The sequence below is a fragment of the Trachymyrmex cornetzi genome, unplaced genomic scaffold (assembly GCF_001594075.2).
Source record: "Trachymyrmex cornetzi isolate Tcor2-1 unplaced genomic scaffold, Tcor1.1 scaffold333, whole genome shotgun sequence".
Classification (NCBI taxonomy): Eukaryota; Metazoa; Arthropoda; class Insecta; order Hymenoptera; family Formicidae; genus Trachymyrmex; species Trachymyrmex cornetzi.
The window spans coordinates 83,073-100,443 of record NW_017298036.1 but is presented as its reverse complement, the minus strand read 5'-3'; the positions used below and the strand labels follow the sequence as shown (position 1 = coordinate 100,443).

At 34.9% G+C, this 17,371-nt stretch overlaps 1 protein-coding gene across 2 annotated transcripts in view; it reads right to left on the bottom strand.

The window, feature by feature from the left end:
* The window catches only part of msn (serine/threonine-protein kinase msn), a 106,545-nt gene that overhangs the window by 36,667 nt on the left and 52,507 nt on the right, over positions 1 to 17,371 (bottom strand). Inside the window, exons 9-13 of one of the 2 annotated variants that reach the window (XM_018510285.1) lie at positions 13,056 to 13,241; positions 12,707 to 12,810; positions 11,941 to 12,011; positions 11,782 to 11,858; positions 2,157 to 2,945 (exon numbers count right to left, since the gene is read on the bottom strand). In XM_018510285.1, the coding sequence (XP_018365787.1) occupies positions 2,157 to 2,945; positions 11,782 to 11,858; positions 11,941 to 12,011; positions 12,707 to 12,810; positions 13,056 to 13,241 (1,227 nt within the window). The remainder of the gene's footprint in view (positions 1 to 2,156; positions 2,946 to 11,781; positions 11,859 to 11,940; positions 12,012 to 12,706; positions 12,811 to 13,055; positions 13,242 to 17,371) is intronic. The other variant, XM_018510286.1, reaches the window with a different exon arrangement.

Sequence of the window (17,371 nt, the reverse complement as noted above, 5' to 3'; positions counted from 1 at the left end):
ATCTTCTTCTCTCAGTACTTCAATCTTTGTAACTTCATCTCCTTCATTTTCTTCTTTTCTTTCTTATCTTTTCTCTTGGTCACATAGGATCATACATGACATTAGAAATTGTAAGATTAACACAAAATGAACACGCCAGGTCGAAGTTGATCTCTGAGCGTTATCATTGCTCTCTCTCTCTCTCTCTCTTTCTCTCTCTCTCTCTCCCCCCCCCTCCCCCCTTCCGCCCTCTCTCTCGATCTCGCTCACTTTCTTTCTGTTCTTTCTCATTCTCTACTTCTTTCATTCTTGGGATACAAAGATTTGGCTCGAGTAAATAGGATTTCTGGAAGACAGATACTGTCAAAAAACATGATGACGATTATTATTGCATTGTCAATGTTTAATTGTAATTTAATTGTATTTTAGTAACTTACACGTTAATATTTAAAGATCCAATATTAATTATATCTCACAAAAACTGGCTCTGTTGTACGACTATTTTAGTAAAAAATTCAATATAAACATTTTGTTATTAGTAAAAATTGTACTTCAATAGAAAGATTAGAAAAGAAAAATTTAATCAAAATGAAGGATCCTCGATTATAAATTCTCATACTTTGGACGTATCTATCAATATCACGAATATTCTTCCACACACGATTTTAATTCGAAAAATTTTAATTCAAATGCTCTGATAAAAAATTTTGTCAATAGTTCTTATTTAAATGCCACACTTCCAATTATTTCCATAAATATGTTAATAAAAATGAGAGTATCAAATAGAACCGAAGAGAGATCCATTAAAACATGTTAATGTGTAATAATCAGAAAAAAGTCTTCATGATTTGCCATTACAAATTTTCGGCAGTATTTTTTATTCTTTGCCGAATCCCGCGGCGTGTCGTTGCGTCGGTGGTAACAACATTGTCGAATATCTCGAAGAAATTCCGTAATCCTCAGTCCCAGATTTCGTATTTTCGTCGCTGCAGAAATGATGTTTGGTGCTTTTCCACATATAGCACTCATCACAATAGAGGACAAGGCTCGTTTGCCAAGGACAAGGACACAGTGATGACTGGAAAACAGAGGAGAATCTTACCGAGTAGCAATTAATAATTCGACATCTCTTTTGTGTTGACCATATCCTCATATTAGTGAGTATTCACGCAAAATCCTGCAACCGTATTGACAGACATTTCAAAAGCATCAGACAAATAGAATCATCGTGTATGACGATTAAGGTAACCCAAGTGAAGAAAATCGTTGAAGAAAACAATATTCATTAATGCTACTCAACAAATACAGTTGCAAAAAGCCTCTTGAAGAGCGAAGGGAAGAGTGAATAAGATGTTTTATCTTAGCAGCATCTCCTAGCGAAAATTTCCCATGTCCTTAGTAACAAGTAGGAACTAGTAGTATTATTAGTGACTACTAATAGTAGTAGCAGTAGTAGTATTAATGGTAGTAGTAACAGTAATGGTAAAGTAAATATAACAGGAGTAGTAATAATAGTAATGTTAATAATAGCAAAATTAGTATTATAGAGATTATGACGTATTAACGATATTCTAACGTTACGCTTTGAAAATCCCATGTCGCTTTCACATGAAAATAATGAAGAATAATCAAAGGTTATGTCAGAGATGATATTAATATAGCTAATATATGACAGTACTGATAGCACTAGTAATTAATAATGTATCGCTGCTACTTACTTGACGAATCGTGAAAATGAATAACACAAGAAAAAAAATGCGCTAAGAGTCAAACGTAGCTGACTAATTTTCTATGTAATCGTTATGCCGCTGGATGTCGAAAAATCAGTCACGATTATCTCAAGAGGAAACGTGAAGAATCGAAGTGTCCACGAGCGTCATAGGATACAGACGAGTTGATTAGTTAACCTAGTATTCATGATATGTATTTACAAATGGATTACAGAAATTGTACTAGCAATGAACAATATACATGAAAAATAAATTAATAACTCGACAGACACTTCGAAGATTAAGTTTTGGAAAGGGGTAAGGATCAGGGAAGATAACAGGCAAAAAATATCAATATAAGGTAATAAAAAAGGTCTCTTTCAGGCAAGCACACAGGCAGGACTCGTGAAAGGCTCGCGAAAGTTTCTCGTGACACGCGCGGTCTGGCGATTCGCCTAGGGGACTGACCTGGGTGACAACGGGGCTGTACTCGCTAGCCGTTGTACTGGCCATGGACTTAATCGTTCCTGCATCGTCGACTATGGCAGATGCCGCAACATCCGAAGGTCTACAACTGCGTCTTCTTGCGTTCTCGTCTTTATCGCGTCCGAAATCGCACCTCCTCGCCTCATGCCTACTACCGAAGACGATCTCGCTCTCGGTCTTTTCTCTCCTGGGCCTCTGAGGCCCCTCACGGCACAACGAGAAATCTGTTAAAACCGGCTCTCCGGAGTTGAGGACATTGCCGCCTTTCTTACCAACAATGCCGGCAACGCTTATCTCGCTTCCGCGTCGATTACCGCTAGCAAATATACTAGATCTTGAGGAGTCCGACGACTTCTGCAGGTACGCCGAATGTCTGGCAGACGGGAAGAAGTCTGAATTTTCACGACGAAAGGCACGTACAAAGACACTCGATGCATTACCCAATTTCGAATCGCTCTCTTGCCGCCTATGAATCGGTTTCAATTGCTGTTGCTTTTGATGATGCTGTTGCTCGTGTTTCCTTCGGGCTAATTGCTCCTGTCTCTTGAGCGTTCTTTCGCTAGACGAAGATGAACGATCCTCATTGGATCCAGACTTGCTCGCTTGACCAGTTGCTTCTTGTTGATGCTCCTGTTTCATTTTATCCAACTTTTCATTAAAACCCTGAAAGAAGCGGGTAAAATCCCACTCCTTCAGAAGGAGCTGCTCATCTATTTCTGAACGCCGGTTGCCGCTAGTCGTTGCACGATCGTCTGACATCTGACTAAGTTTCTAGAGTGTGCGTACGATGGCGAAGGTAATGGTACGGTGACAGAGAAAAAAAAACAAGAAAAAGAAATGCGTGCGATAACAATGTGAAACGATGACTGTCGATGATGGTGATGGTGATATAGTGTAATGATATAATGTAATAATAAGGACTGACTATCTTTGCGACAGTAACAAATCTATAATTAAGGCTCCTGACTAGTCCCGGCGGCCATGTTGAAATCGTGACGTCAGAAGCGAGGAATGATACGTTAATTTATGTTGCGTGTCATTTTTAAATAAAGACAATTTGGATGAACCGAAATGATAAGATCACTTCAAAACACTTGTAAAAATCGAACAAAATTGTCCTTTCCTCCCTTGACAGTCAGTAAATGGTCGTAAAATGCACGTAAAGTGAGCCTATATTCGGGCAGAAACACACGGTCTGACGGCTGTTAAAACAAGTACAATATACACTTTTACATATTCCAAGATAACTTTTGTTTTGTTCGATAATTACGACTTTGATAAGTACGAGACAAGTCACAATTAAGCATATAATAACAAAATGGCACGCAACATAAATTTCGTCGTCAAAACGTCACTTTTCCACGCCTATAAGTTCGGCCATTTATCGTGGTACGGCGTTGTAACACATACACAAACACGAGTCCATGTCCGTGTGCTCGCCTCTGGCGCACCGAGAGTGCGAGCGAGACAGAGAGCTCCTTCTCACACTAGTCGCTTGTTTCAAGCAACCGAAAATGCTTTCTCAGCAATCTCGGTTGCTCGGCGGCCCTAGGCATCAATAAGGGGCAGAGAGCATTCTAAATAACATATAAATTTTAATAAATTGTAGTAATAGCATACCCCTCCCATTAATCCAGAATAGTATAAATCATGTTAAACAGTTTACGAGACATTTAATTGTTTACGGGTTTTCATGCGCGTTATATAGTATACTCCTCCTTCACACATAAACTCGAGTAGCAAGAATAGTTTAGTAGAAGTAGAATTTTACCGGAAAAAAATTATAAACCAGCATTTCTTTTCACGAAAGTCTCGAAAAGCCATCAGAAAAGAAATTTGTATGTTTAAGACCCGAGACTTGTGAAGAAAATATGCGAAAAAAATCGTATAGTTGCAAAAAGCACGTTTTTCGCTTATAAAATGAAAGATATTGATTACATGGAAAAAAGTTCTCTATAAAAAATGTAGGTATTCGAAATACCTACAAAATGAGATGTGGAATACTAAAATTGATTTATTTATAGTTTGGTAGAAAAAAAATAAAAAACACCAAAAAAGGCCCTTTTTCAATCGCTTTTTGTTTACTGAGATATGAACGCAAAGTTTTGAAATTCTCGTAAAATGTAGCTCTCGTAATGACAAACAAATCTAGCTCTGAACAGGCCTGAAATGTTCATTAGTTTTTGCAAAAAGCCATTTGTTCACTGAAAACCTGTCTGCGGAAAACTTAATTTTTTCATCTTTGAGCAGTCGCACAGCAATTTACAGTGGTGATTTTTCTTCTTCAAGAGTTGCACTATCACGTACACTTAATAACAAAACGATTTTTTGCAGTTAAACTATTATAAAACGACTTTAAAAAGTGGATATCTTTTTCCGTATAAAAAAATGGAATAATACCATTATAATATGCATCATATCAAATAACCATGTGAAGCATTCGACATCTGACATTTTTCTACGAATTTAAAAAAAAAGGTTACCCTCCGATTATTAGGAGCCGAGTTAACAATTTTTTTTCCAAAAATCATTGTGGCTCTAATTTTTAAGATTAAGAGTTCCGTCTGGCACTAGTTTGTCAAGGAAGAATTGAATTTGCTGTTAAAAAATTCTCGAATTTTTTGCTGCCGAAAAAGTTTGTTTAAAACCATTGGAAAGTTGAAGAACGCGAGTGAGACAGTGCGCCGGGCGGAATGAGGGAAGCCGGCGCGCAGTCGAGTGGGGAAGATCGAGTCACACAGCAATTCGCGCGTATCTGATTTTGTGCGTTAAAATTTGCTAAATTTACATTTTCTGAGCAATAAATTGACGTAGAAATATGATTTATTTTTATTTGGGATAGCTCGACGAGATATAAACAAATAGCTTAACCAAATGTTTGCAAAGTAATTGTAATCATGAAATTTTTATTTTTTTATTTCTTGAATTTTTATTTTTTCGGTTTATTACTAAAAAATCACGTTTCAGTATAGAGTGCATGTCTGATTAACAAATTTAAGTCACATTAGCTATGTTTCATTATTTAATATGCTGTAAAAAGTGTCCAATTGGACAATTAAATGTATGGAATTATCAGTACAAAATTGTTTTGATGAATTTAATTGCACATGTAAATTTGACATATGTAAACAAATAAATAAGTAATTTGTCAAATGTTAGCGTAACTGTTGAAGATAGTTGCAAAATATATTTTTCATGTAACATTAATTTACTTTTATATTTGCGAAAGTTAGTGCTATATCTTCAATAGTTACGCTAACATTTGACAAATTACTTATTAATTATTTGTTTACATATGTCATATTTGCATCTGCAATTAAATTCACCAAAACAATTTTGTACTGATAATTCCATACATTTAATTGTCCAATTGGACACTTTTTACAGCATATTAAATAAAGAGACATAGCTAATGTGACTTAAATTTGTTAATCAGACATGCACTTCATACTCAAACGTGATTTTTTAGTAATAAACCGAAAAAATAAAAATTCAAAAAATAAAAAACTAAAAATGTCATGGTTACAATTATTTTGCAAACATTTGGTTAAGCTATTTGTTTATATCTCGTCGAGCTATCCCAGATAAAAATAAATCATATTTCTACGTCCATTTATTGCTCAGAAAATGTAATTTAGCAAATTTTAACGCACAAAATCAGATACGCGTAAATCGCCGTGCAGCTCGATCTTTCCCACTCGACTGCGGGCCAGCTTCTCTTACTCCGCCCGGCGCACTGTCTCACTCGCGTTCTTCAACTTTCCAATGATTTTAAACAAACTTTTTCGGCAGCAAAAAATTCAAGAATTTTTTAACAGCAAATTCAATTCTTCCTTGATAAAATGGTGCCAGACGGAACTCTTAATCTTAAAAATTAGAGTCACAATGATTTTTGGAAAAGAAATTGTTAACTCGGCTCATAAAAATCGGAGGGTAACCTTTTTTTTTAAATTCGTAGAAAAATGTCAGATGTCGAATGCTTCACACGGCTATTTGATATGATGCATATTAATGGAATTATTCCATTTTTTAAACGGAAAAAGATACCCACTTTTTAAAGTCGTTTTATAATAGTTTAACTGCAAAGAATCGTTTTGTTATTAAATGTACGTTATAGTGCAACTCTTGAAGAAAAATCACCACTGTAAATTGCTGTGCGATTGCTCAAAGATGAAGAAATTAAGTTTTTCGCAGACAGATTTTCAGTGAACAAATGGCTTTTTGCAAAAACTAATGAACATTTCAGGCTTGTTCAGAGCTAGATTTGTTCGTCATTACGAGAGCTACATTTTACAAGAATTTCAAAGCTTTGTATTTATATCTCAATGAACAGAAAGCGAATGAAAGGCCTTTTTCGGTGTTTTTTATTTTTTTTCTACCAAACTAATAGATCGATTTTAATGTCCCACATCTCATTTTATAGGTATTTCGAATACCTACATTTTTTATACCGAATTTTTTTCCATATAATCAATATCTTTCGTTTTATAAGCGAAAAACGTGCTTTTTGCAACTATACGATTTTTTTTCGCATATTTTCTTCACAAGTCTCGAGTCTTAAACATACGCATTTCTTTTCTGATGGCTTTTCGAAACTTTCGTGAAAAGAAATGCTGGTTTATAATTTTTTTCCGGTAAAATTCTATTTCTACTAAACTATTCTTGCTACTCGAGTTTATGAAGGAGAGGCATAATATATAACGCGCATGAAAAATCGTAAACAATTAAATGTTTCGTAAACTGTTTAACATGATTTATATTATTCTGGATTAATGAGAGGGGTACGCTATTACTACAATTTATTAAAACTTATATATTATTCAGAATGCCCTCCGCCTCTTATTGATGCCTAGGGCCGCCGAGGGACCGAGATTGCCGAGAAAGCATTTTCGGTCACTTGAAACAAGTGATTAGTGTGAGAAGGAGCTCGCTGTCTCGCTCGCACTCTCGGCGCGCCGCAGACGAGCACACGGACATGAGCTCGTGCTTGAAGGTGTTGCTACCAGTTTCGCTAGACCGCTATCTGATTCGGTGTCACCAGAGTCAACGCAGAGTTCTTGGCTGAATAGTCAGGAGCCTTAAGTGGGAAATAATAAAAATTTCAAGATTAATTGCAACATCAAATGTAAAAGTTAAAAAGAAAGATGTAATATAACTGCAATTATACCGCAACAACATAGTCAATTTATAGCGTATGTGATCGTCGTTCGTATATGAATGTGCATGGTGTATGCACGATAGCGGCAAAACGACAGACACAAGGCAGTGCACCATGGTGCTCGCTTGGAATGTACAAAGTTCAATCTTGATGAATACGTGGAGCGATCAATGAAGGGAACGGACAATATTGCTGATTTATTCCCGATTGTCAGTTAAGGAGGTTGTAAGGCAAGTGCAATATGTTAAGAACTACTTGAAAAAATTACAGACTATTCTAAATTTCATTTAATAATAATACAAAAAAAATAGAGACAATTGACCATCTGGATCAAAAGTTATTTAAATAAGTAGTTATATTTTTTAAATTTGTACTCTAATATAAATATATGAAAATGTATTATAAAATAATGATAAAAATCTCAATTTTTTTATATAAATACTCTAGGAATTCAACAATATTTTTGTAAAGTTATCTTGAGATGCAAACATTAATTGTTTAGTAAATAAATAAAATTTGTTATTTGTCATAAACTAATGGTGAATCTCAATGAAACTTTGCATAAGTCATGTTTAGTACTTAATATATTTATATAAAAAAAAAACATTTAGATTTTTCTTATTATTTTAACAATTTTTGTTTATAACAATAAAACTAATAACAAATAAAATAAATAACCTATAAAAATGTGTTGCTCAATAAAACTAGAATGTTATGAACACAACTTTCACATGTGTGTGGTTTATTTAAGGCGAAAATATTAATATATGTGTTTTATGCCCTTAGAACCTCCTTAAGGTACGTATATACATAGGTCGTCTGAAAAGTTTCGAGCCTCAACATGAAGATGGCATTTCTCATCAAAACCATTTTGATACTACAATCGTACATGCTTTGGAAGATAACTGTGAAAATTGTAGCTATTTTGGATGCTCAGTTGTTGTTTGACAGTCATTTGTACCAATCGATGTTAGTGTTTTTGTAAAAATGAAAAAAATCGAATATCGCCAGTCGCCATGACAAAAATTTACAAATTAAGGTTCGTATTGATTGATCACCCCTCGTATTCATCAGATCTGGCTCCCAACGATTTTTTCCTGTTTCCTAGGCTCAAAGTTTGGCTTGGAAGACAGAGATTTTCTTAAACAAAAATACTGGCATCAACTGGCACAAATGACTGTCAAACAACGACTGAGCATCCAAAATAACTACAATTTTCACAGGTATCTTTCAAAACATATACAATTGTAGTACCAAAATGAGTTTTGACTAATAATGTCATTTTCATGTTGGAGCTCAAAACTTTTCAGACGACCCTCGTATTTACAAAAAAAGATTAAAAAATAAATGTGTCGCAATCGCTCGTGTCTTCTTCCCTTTCCATCACCTCTGTTAAGGTAGACCCCTCCCTCTCACCGACGCTAAATAAATTCTAACACATTCAAAAATTACGTACTAATTAGATGCTAATTAGGTGCTGAAGTGCGAAATTAGGTGATCCAGTCGTTTGGTAGGAAAAAAAAGGTATTGGGAAGAGGGCTGGCTTAACATTAAGTTAGCCTTCCCATATAAAAAATGAATATTTATTGCGTAAATGAAAAAAACAAATACAACAGAAGTGCTAATTAGGTGCTAATTAGCTCTACGAAATGATTAAAATATTTCGAAAATACATATACTGTAGGGGAGACCGGGGCTAAATGGACACAGTGACTAAGTTGGCATTTGAATTTTAAATGGCAAAAATATATCTTATGAGTTCCCAATTTATACTGTAGATGGTATCTCGTGTGTTTTCTTTACCAACGAAGTTTGATTAGTTTAGGTGCCGCATTATTATGTTTAGGTAGTCAAACGTGTTTTCGATAATCAAAAGTAATTCTTGAGATTTCATTTTCCAATCTCATCATTTTTATTGTCATCTTGTAGTCTTATAATCACTCTAAAAAACGCTAATAATCATTTGACTAAAATCGTTTATTTTATTATTAAAAACTGCAATTGAAAAAAAAGGTGCCCACTTAGCCATGGTCTGCCCTATACAGAATTATATATAGAATTTAGACGCCAATCGAACGGGCTGCTTACAAGAAAGAAGTTGCCTTAAAAAATAAGATGCTCCGACAAAGGACTCCGCACTAAATCTATAAGAAATTGGCTTTCGGTTAAATCAAATGGTTTTCTCATAAGCTATAACATATGAGAAAACCATTTGATTTAACCGAAAGCCAATTTCTTATAGATTTAGTGCGGGGTCCTTTGGTATTAAAATATTTCTTTTTTTTAAATTATTTAAAGATATTAAGTCGCCGAATTAGATGCTCATTCCGTTTGGCAAGAATTCGAACTCAAAGGTCGGTCGCGTGATCGGCTCACAAGATAGAAGATACCTTAAAAAATTAGGTGCTCCAACAAATTTGGTATCAAAGTATTTCTTTTTTAATATTATTTAAAGATATCTAATCGTCGAATTTTAGATGCTCGTTTTCTTAACGATGCCATTTTTTTTAAAATTCATTTTTTAAAAAAATCCTACGATGCTCACTTCATTTTACCTTATATTTTAAGAAAATCTTTGGTTTTTTGTTCTAGATCAAAAATTGTGACCTGTACATGTACGCCAATGCGGATGTATAAAAAAAAACGGCTTTTTTTCAGTGTGCTTCCACGCCGGCATTTTATATTTAAAAAATTCAATAAAATATGTTTTTTATACCTAAAGACTAGTACTTTCATTAGTGCAAAACCCCATATTAAAAAAAATTTTTTTGAGTTCACAGTAAGCCTTTGAAATAAGGCTCAGTTTTGCAGGTTACAAGGTGATATTAGCCCTTAACAGTACATAAAAAAAAATTTTAACACTAAATACGTAGGAACATCTAACTTTTTAGTACCACTTCACTCTTGTAAACTGGTCACTCGATCGACCTTTCGGTTTAAATTCAGGATTGCCACAGAAAACTGAATTTTAAAATTCCGACTTTTCCAAGTTTTCCAGATAAAAATGGGAAATTTCCATGACCAATATACAATATGTAAAAATTGTAACATCATAAAATATGTAAAAAATGTTAACATTTAGAATCAAGGATTATAAAAAAGCTAGCTTATATTATAAAAAACGCAATTGAAGTTTATTAGTAAAATGTTGAGAGCAAATTCAAGTCAACAAAAAATTAATTATTATTGGAAAAAAGAATACAGTTATAACGAAAAAGAGCGATCAAATACAATTACTGAATAAAATATAAATTTTGATTATTTTTTTTAAATTGTTTAAAGGGCACGAGTTTTGAACGTATTTGACTATAAACGTCAGATATAATACTTAAAAAATTATAAGAATTATTTAGAATAGAAGCAGTTTAAGGAAATTACGAGCAAAGTTCAAAATTCCAGTTTCTTTTATATTTTCCCGACTTTTCCCGGTTTTTAATGACCACTTTTAATTTCCTTGACTCTTTTCTCAGTTTTCCCGGTTTTCTAGGTCTGTGGCAACCCTGAAATTTCTTCTAAACAAAATGAGCACCTAATTCGGCAATTAGATATCTTAAAAGTATATAAAATAAGAAATATTTTAACACCAACACGTAGGAGCACTTAATTTTTTAATACCACTTCAAACTCCTAAACCAAAAGAACACAATTCGGCTTCTTGATGTCTTTAAATAATATTTAAAAAAGAAATATTTTAATATAAAATTTGGCGAAGCATCTTATTTTTTAAGGCAACTTCTTTCTTGTGAGCTGACCGTTCGACTAGTATCTAAGTTCTATATATAATTCTGTATACAATATATTTTCGAAATATTTTAATCATTTCGTAGCACCTAATTAGCACTTAATTTTGTTGTATTTGTTTTTTTTTATGGGGGGGGAGGACTAACTTAATGTTAAGCCAGTCCTCCTCCTAATACCTTTTTTTCCTGCTAAATAATTGGATCACCTAATTTCGCACTTCAGCCTAATGAGCACCTAATTTTGGAATGCGTTAGAATTTATTTAGCGCTGTTGGGGGGAGGGGTGCTAGTTTAACAGGGATCTATCCGTCCACTTTCGAATTTAATCAATTCTCACACAGATATTTGGGCAAACGCGCGCGCACGTGTTGTGTGTGTGTGTGTGTGTGTGTGTGTGTTGCGCGCGCACGTTGTGTGTGTGTGTGTGTGTGTGTGTGTGTGTGTGTGTGTGTGTGTGTGTGTGTGTGTGTGGTTAAATTTTGATATATTAATGCTCATAAATAACTAAATAAGTTAAACGGGGAAGAAAATACGTCAACTGCTTTACCCAAACTACCAAAACGTAATTATATAAAATCTGTACGTTACGTACCAACGGCATATGAAAATTTCAAGTTATATGCAAATGAAATATATCTGAACGAAAGAGAAGAGCTCTACAAATGTATATTTCAGCTTACATCGCAAACTTGAAAAGAGAATTACTCACTCGTTTCATGACTAGCGTACGATCTCCCGATTCTTCCTCATCGGGGGTTGGTGGGAGCGGACGATTCGGTGCTCCTCCTATAAAGATTAGACAAAGGCAAAGTATTAAATCACAGTGCGTAGAATCATTAACAATCCTCCTAGAAAATGGCTTTCATACCTTTCGGTTTATCCTCGTGATGAGAGTTTTGAGCATTGTGCGAAGATGATGACGACGAATCCGACGACGGTCTGAAAGGAGAAAATTCGGGACTGCAGCGATGAAAATACAGATTGCAGTAGGACGACGTGACGATGGATGAAGCACACATAATGCATTGTTGATGTTGCGAGGCGAGGCGACCAAGACGACCATATGACGCGAAATACCGAATGGAATAGGCATGATGGAAGATGAAACGAAATGAGTTTACATTAGTAAGATTAATATAATTACAGTGTTACTTCTATATTTATTATATTATAAAAACGTTAAAAAAATAGCTTTGAATAGTATAATATTGTATATTACCACATATTATTATTTTTTTCTTACTGGAAATAATTCGATGATACATATAAAATGTATTGTTCTGTTAAAAATTACATTTCTGGTAGAAAAGTTTTGGTGAGTTCACCGAAGATCGCACAAAAATATAGTGATCTTCAAAAATAATTTTATAAATGTTAATAAAATTCTGAACATCCATTTTATTTTCAAAAGAAATTTATTGCGCAAATAAGTTTCAAACTGCAATTACAAGTTCTGCTGAATTAATATACGTTTTAATATCAATTAATTAATAGCACATATATTTTTATAGCAACTAATGACAAAAATTAATTAAACCTTAATATAGCGAGCATTATTTCAATATTATCGATATTGCCAAATGTAATATTTCTGATGTTGGAATGTTAATGAAGCGGTAAAGTCGTTTACTTACAGCGGCTTGGGTGGGTCACTGGCCAATAAAGTACCATCGTTTCTCAAATTATTTCCACCAGCATCTTCGAGATCATCATCGCTGTCACTCTCAATCGACAGAGCCTAGAACGACAAGGTGATATATCGTCATTAGAACGTTTCTCACTCGTTATGTGATATTAATTTTTGTATCATGTACTTTTTTTACCTCAAACTAGATGCAAGGCGAAGTTTATGTGTCTCACGCAATAAGAAGACAAAGAAAACGAAAGGGATAATATAACAACGAAGGAATAGGAATGCAGGCATATAAGTGAATTTTGCTGCTGAAATATCAATCGTGGTCACACGTAGCTACAATCGCTTACTTGATCGAGAATACTGGAAGATTGCGGCATCTGTTTGTTGTTTTGATCGTTACCACTTGCAGGCTGCACCGAATTCGATGTAGATGAGGCTGCAGAGCCCTTATGTTGCCTGTTTGGCCTTGGCGGGGCCTCGGGGCCCTGTGACACACCAAGCTCGATGAGTTGAGCAGCCAGTATCTCCATGTCCTACCACCCACACGCATACACGCACAACCCCGTTAGTCACTGTTCCGAGACCTCTGAGAATCTTTTGCTAGAAGCCACCATCGGATAGGCAACAAGGTAGCCAAATAAGGTAAAAAGGTAAGGAAAAACGTTAAAGGGAGCGTAATGTTGTGCACTTAAGCAGAACTACTGATTAAATAAAATTTAATTAGGTTGATTCCGAAATACATAGCCAAAGTATACTCTATTTATATATACTTCAAAGAATAATATAATAATATAAACATTATTACGAAGAACGGTTTCTGTTCAATTCATAACTATTCCTTTATCGTGACAAAGCATTATAAAAACATTTTTGTGGTAAATTAATACAATAGCAACGTAATATTACATGTCCTTAATCCTCTTCATAGATTGTTAAAAAATTCTGGGTGTCAATAACAATTATTTAGATTCACAAACATAGATTGATAATTTATTCGATCATACTGTTAACAATACCGGGAAATTTGTTAGGTGGCGTGAATGTGTGTACAGGGTGTTGCATCACCATACAGGTCAGTATGACGGGTTGCCCATTCGTGCAGGCGCGCGAGATCGTTCACAATTGCGTAGACTTTGGCGGCACAATATTCATAGCACACACACACACCTTTTTTCCAATAAAGTTCGTAGCATATCAAATTATGATTCAATTATGACGAACTTCCGTAGAAATAGGTTAAAACAGAAGTCAAAGTGACAAGATATAGGTTATAAAAACGAATTTTATCGTGAAAACGAAGCATGTTTTCCTCCTTATAAAAAAATTCGATTATAGCCGAATGTAATCATTGTGTAATATAATTTGACTGCTTGAATTATTTTTAAAGAGAACAAAAGTTAGAAATAAACATATCTTTGCAAATTTAAATTATAAATCGATCAATAAATTTGATTCACTGTAAATTTAAATAACGGCAATTATCGTTAAATCTTATAATATTTATTTGGAAGAATAATAATTCATTAATAAATTGATAATTTAATAAAGTTTAAAGAGGAATTAAGGGGGTATGCGGAATAAGATTTAAAAAGGAATTAAGGGGGCATGCGGAAAAGGCGATAGATAACTAAAAGAAAGAGATGCGAGATTGATTAAAAAAAGAAGTCAAGGAAACAAAGAGGGAGATATATGATTGTATGGAAAGGGAGAGTAAAAGATTGAAATAGAAATAGTCAAAACAAATGGAAGAGGCAGTGATTAGATTTAAGGGTTTGGAAGAAAAATGTAGAGAACTAGAGGTTATAAGTATGAGCAGCTAGAAGGAAAGATTAAAGAAAAGATTGCAAGTAGTAGGAAAGGAGATAGTGAGTTAGGAGAGGCTAGAAGCGTAATAAGTGAGAGGGGAAGGTACATATACAGAGGCAGGGTCGATTTTTACGAGGGGGGCTTAAGCAGCAAAGAGGTTAGTGTCCTAAAGAGATAGGTGACGAATAGTGAAAGGGAGGAAAGGAGGAAAAATTTTGTAATCAAGGGATTAGATATAGATAACGAAATTAAGGTAAAAGAAGGTATGCGGAAAGAGGATGGAGTAAAAATATGGATAAGTGACAAGTTAGAGGTGGACTGTAACATAGTGGCAGCCAGAGAGAGAGTGGAAAGGTACTAATTGTAAGAATAGAAAGTGGAGAAGATAAAAGAGTAATGAGTAATGACTATAAACTTAAGGGAGATAAAGTTTTCATAGAGAATGATTTAAACAGGGGGGAGAGAAAATTACAAAAAAAAAATGAATAAGTGGGCGAAGGAACAAAGAGGGGAAGAAAGTGAAAGTAGGATTAGGAAGAGTAAGAATCAATGGAAAGGATAGGCAGAGTTATAAAAGGAGGAGAAGGAAAGGAGCAGAAAGAGAAAGGAAAACGCGAAGACAGGGTATAAATCGGGGAATGAAGAAGAAAAGAATTTCAGCTAAGCCAAGGAGAGCAGGGGAGAGGCAGGAAAAGAATAAAGGGAGATAGGAATAGGGATATAAAGACAAATTGGAGACAATGGGAATGGGAAACAGGCAGGAAGACAAGGGATAGGCAAAAAGAAAAAGACAGAGAGGAAAGACAAAGACAGTCACTATTTTGGAACTGTGCAGGGATTGAGAATAAGGATAGGGATTTTTGGAGATATGTAAAAAGTTTTGATTTTATGGGTTTGTGCAAAACATGGGTGGAAGAAAAAGGGTGGGATTGTCTAAAGGGAAGGTTACCTAAGTCTCACACATGGTTATGTAGCTTTGCAAGGAAAGAATGTAGGAGAGGAAGGGCTAAAGGTGGTTTTATAATAGAAAAAAGAAAAAACTGGGAGGTGAATCAGAAATAAAATTTACTCAAAAAGAAGGAGAGGGCATTGTAAGCTCCGAATTTAAAATAAACAAAGAAAAGATGAAGATTATATCAGTGTACGGAGAGCAAGGAGGTAAGAGCATAAAAGATAAATTGGAGAAATTTATAAAGGAAGGAGGGGAGGAAAACTTAATAATAGGAGGAGATTTCAATATAAGGATTAGGTGAACTAAGAGGTACGGAAATGAAAGAGGAAGGCAAAGAAAGATACAGTAGGGGCTACAAGTTTAAAACGGGAGGACAGAAGGCGATTGGGAGGAAGAATATACATATGTAGATGCGAGAGGTAGTTCGGTAAGAGATTATGTGTTGGTCAAGGAGAATGTTACGGAGAAAACTGTAGGAGTTTAAGGAAGAGAGAGAGAGAAAGAGAGAGAGGCAAGAGTGGGTTCAAATCACATGTTGATTTGCTTGAGGATTAAGGAAAAAGGAGAAGAATAGGAAGCAGGACAAGAAAAGAACAGGAAGAAGAGAGGGTGGAGGAAGTTATACTCTGGGACAAAGAAGCAATAAGGATATATAAAGAAAACACAGAGGAGCAAGGTGATGATAAGAATAAGGAGATGTGTACGAGAAGGATAATATAGAAGGGAAGAGATTAAAAATATGGTGTATGGAGCATTAATAAAGAAGAGAATAAAGAGGAAGAAGAGAGACCTGGGATATAAAGACTGGTGGGATAGAAGATGCACGTGGATGAAGAGAAAGGTGAAAAAGGTTTACTGGAGGTGGAGAAAAGGAAAAACAGTAAATATATATGGAAGAAAGAAACAAATATAAGAAACTTCTGGAGAAGAAACAAAAGGAAAAAAGGGAGAAAGAAGAGAAGGAATTAAGAAATTTAAAAAAGGAGGCGGACATATGGAAATTTACAAACAAGAGGAAAAAGAACATGCATCAATAAGGAAGAAAGGAGGAGCTACTTTATGAGTTTGCTGAATGGTGAGGAGGAGACAAAACAGATGAGAAGGAGGAAGTCAGCGTAAGGAGTGTAAGCGAGGAAAAAGAGTTGAGGGAAGAGGAGCTAGAGGAAGTGGAAATAAATAAGGCAATAAGAAAAATGAAAAAGAAAAAAGTAGCAGAGATAGACGACATACCGATGGAGACATGGATATACGCAGAATGCTTAAAAAAAATGGTATCTCTACTGAAGATGATATGGAGGCAAGGCAAAATATCCATGGATTGGAAGAGAAGCATAGTGGTACCTCTATATAAAAAAGGGAATAAGGAAGAGGTCAAAAACTACAGAGCGATATCACTACTATGTACGGCATACAAGCGGATTATGTGGATTATGCGGAAATACTGAGGAATAGACTACAGAGGGAAGTAGAAGAAAAAGGAATAATTCCGGAGACACAAACAGGCTTTAGAAGAGGAAGGTCAAAGATGGACAATATTTTTGTGCTGTCCCACATTATACAAAGGGAAGAAAGAAGAGTCGGAACTGAGAAAATTTATTAAACGACAGGAATTAAGTTTAACACCTATATATTATACAATGTGTTAAACTTAATTCCTGCCGTTTTTTCGTCTCCAAAATTAATTTGTTTCGAAGGGAAGATGAATGAATACCTTAATCAAAGTAATTTCTTCCATTTTCTACTACTTTTTCCCATGTCTCTGGCAACAGGGCAATCTCACAACGGTAGAACGCGGTGTCTTTCGAGGCGAGCCATTCATCCACCCATTTTTGGACTTCGTTGTGATTGAAGAAGTGTGTGTCCGTAAGTGCGTGTTGCATCGATCGGAAGAGATGGTAATCCGAC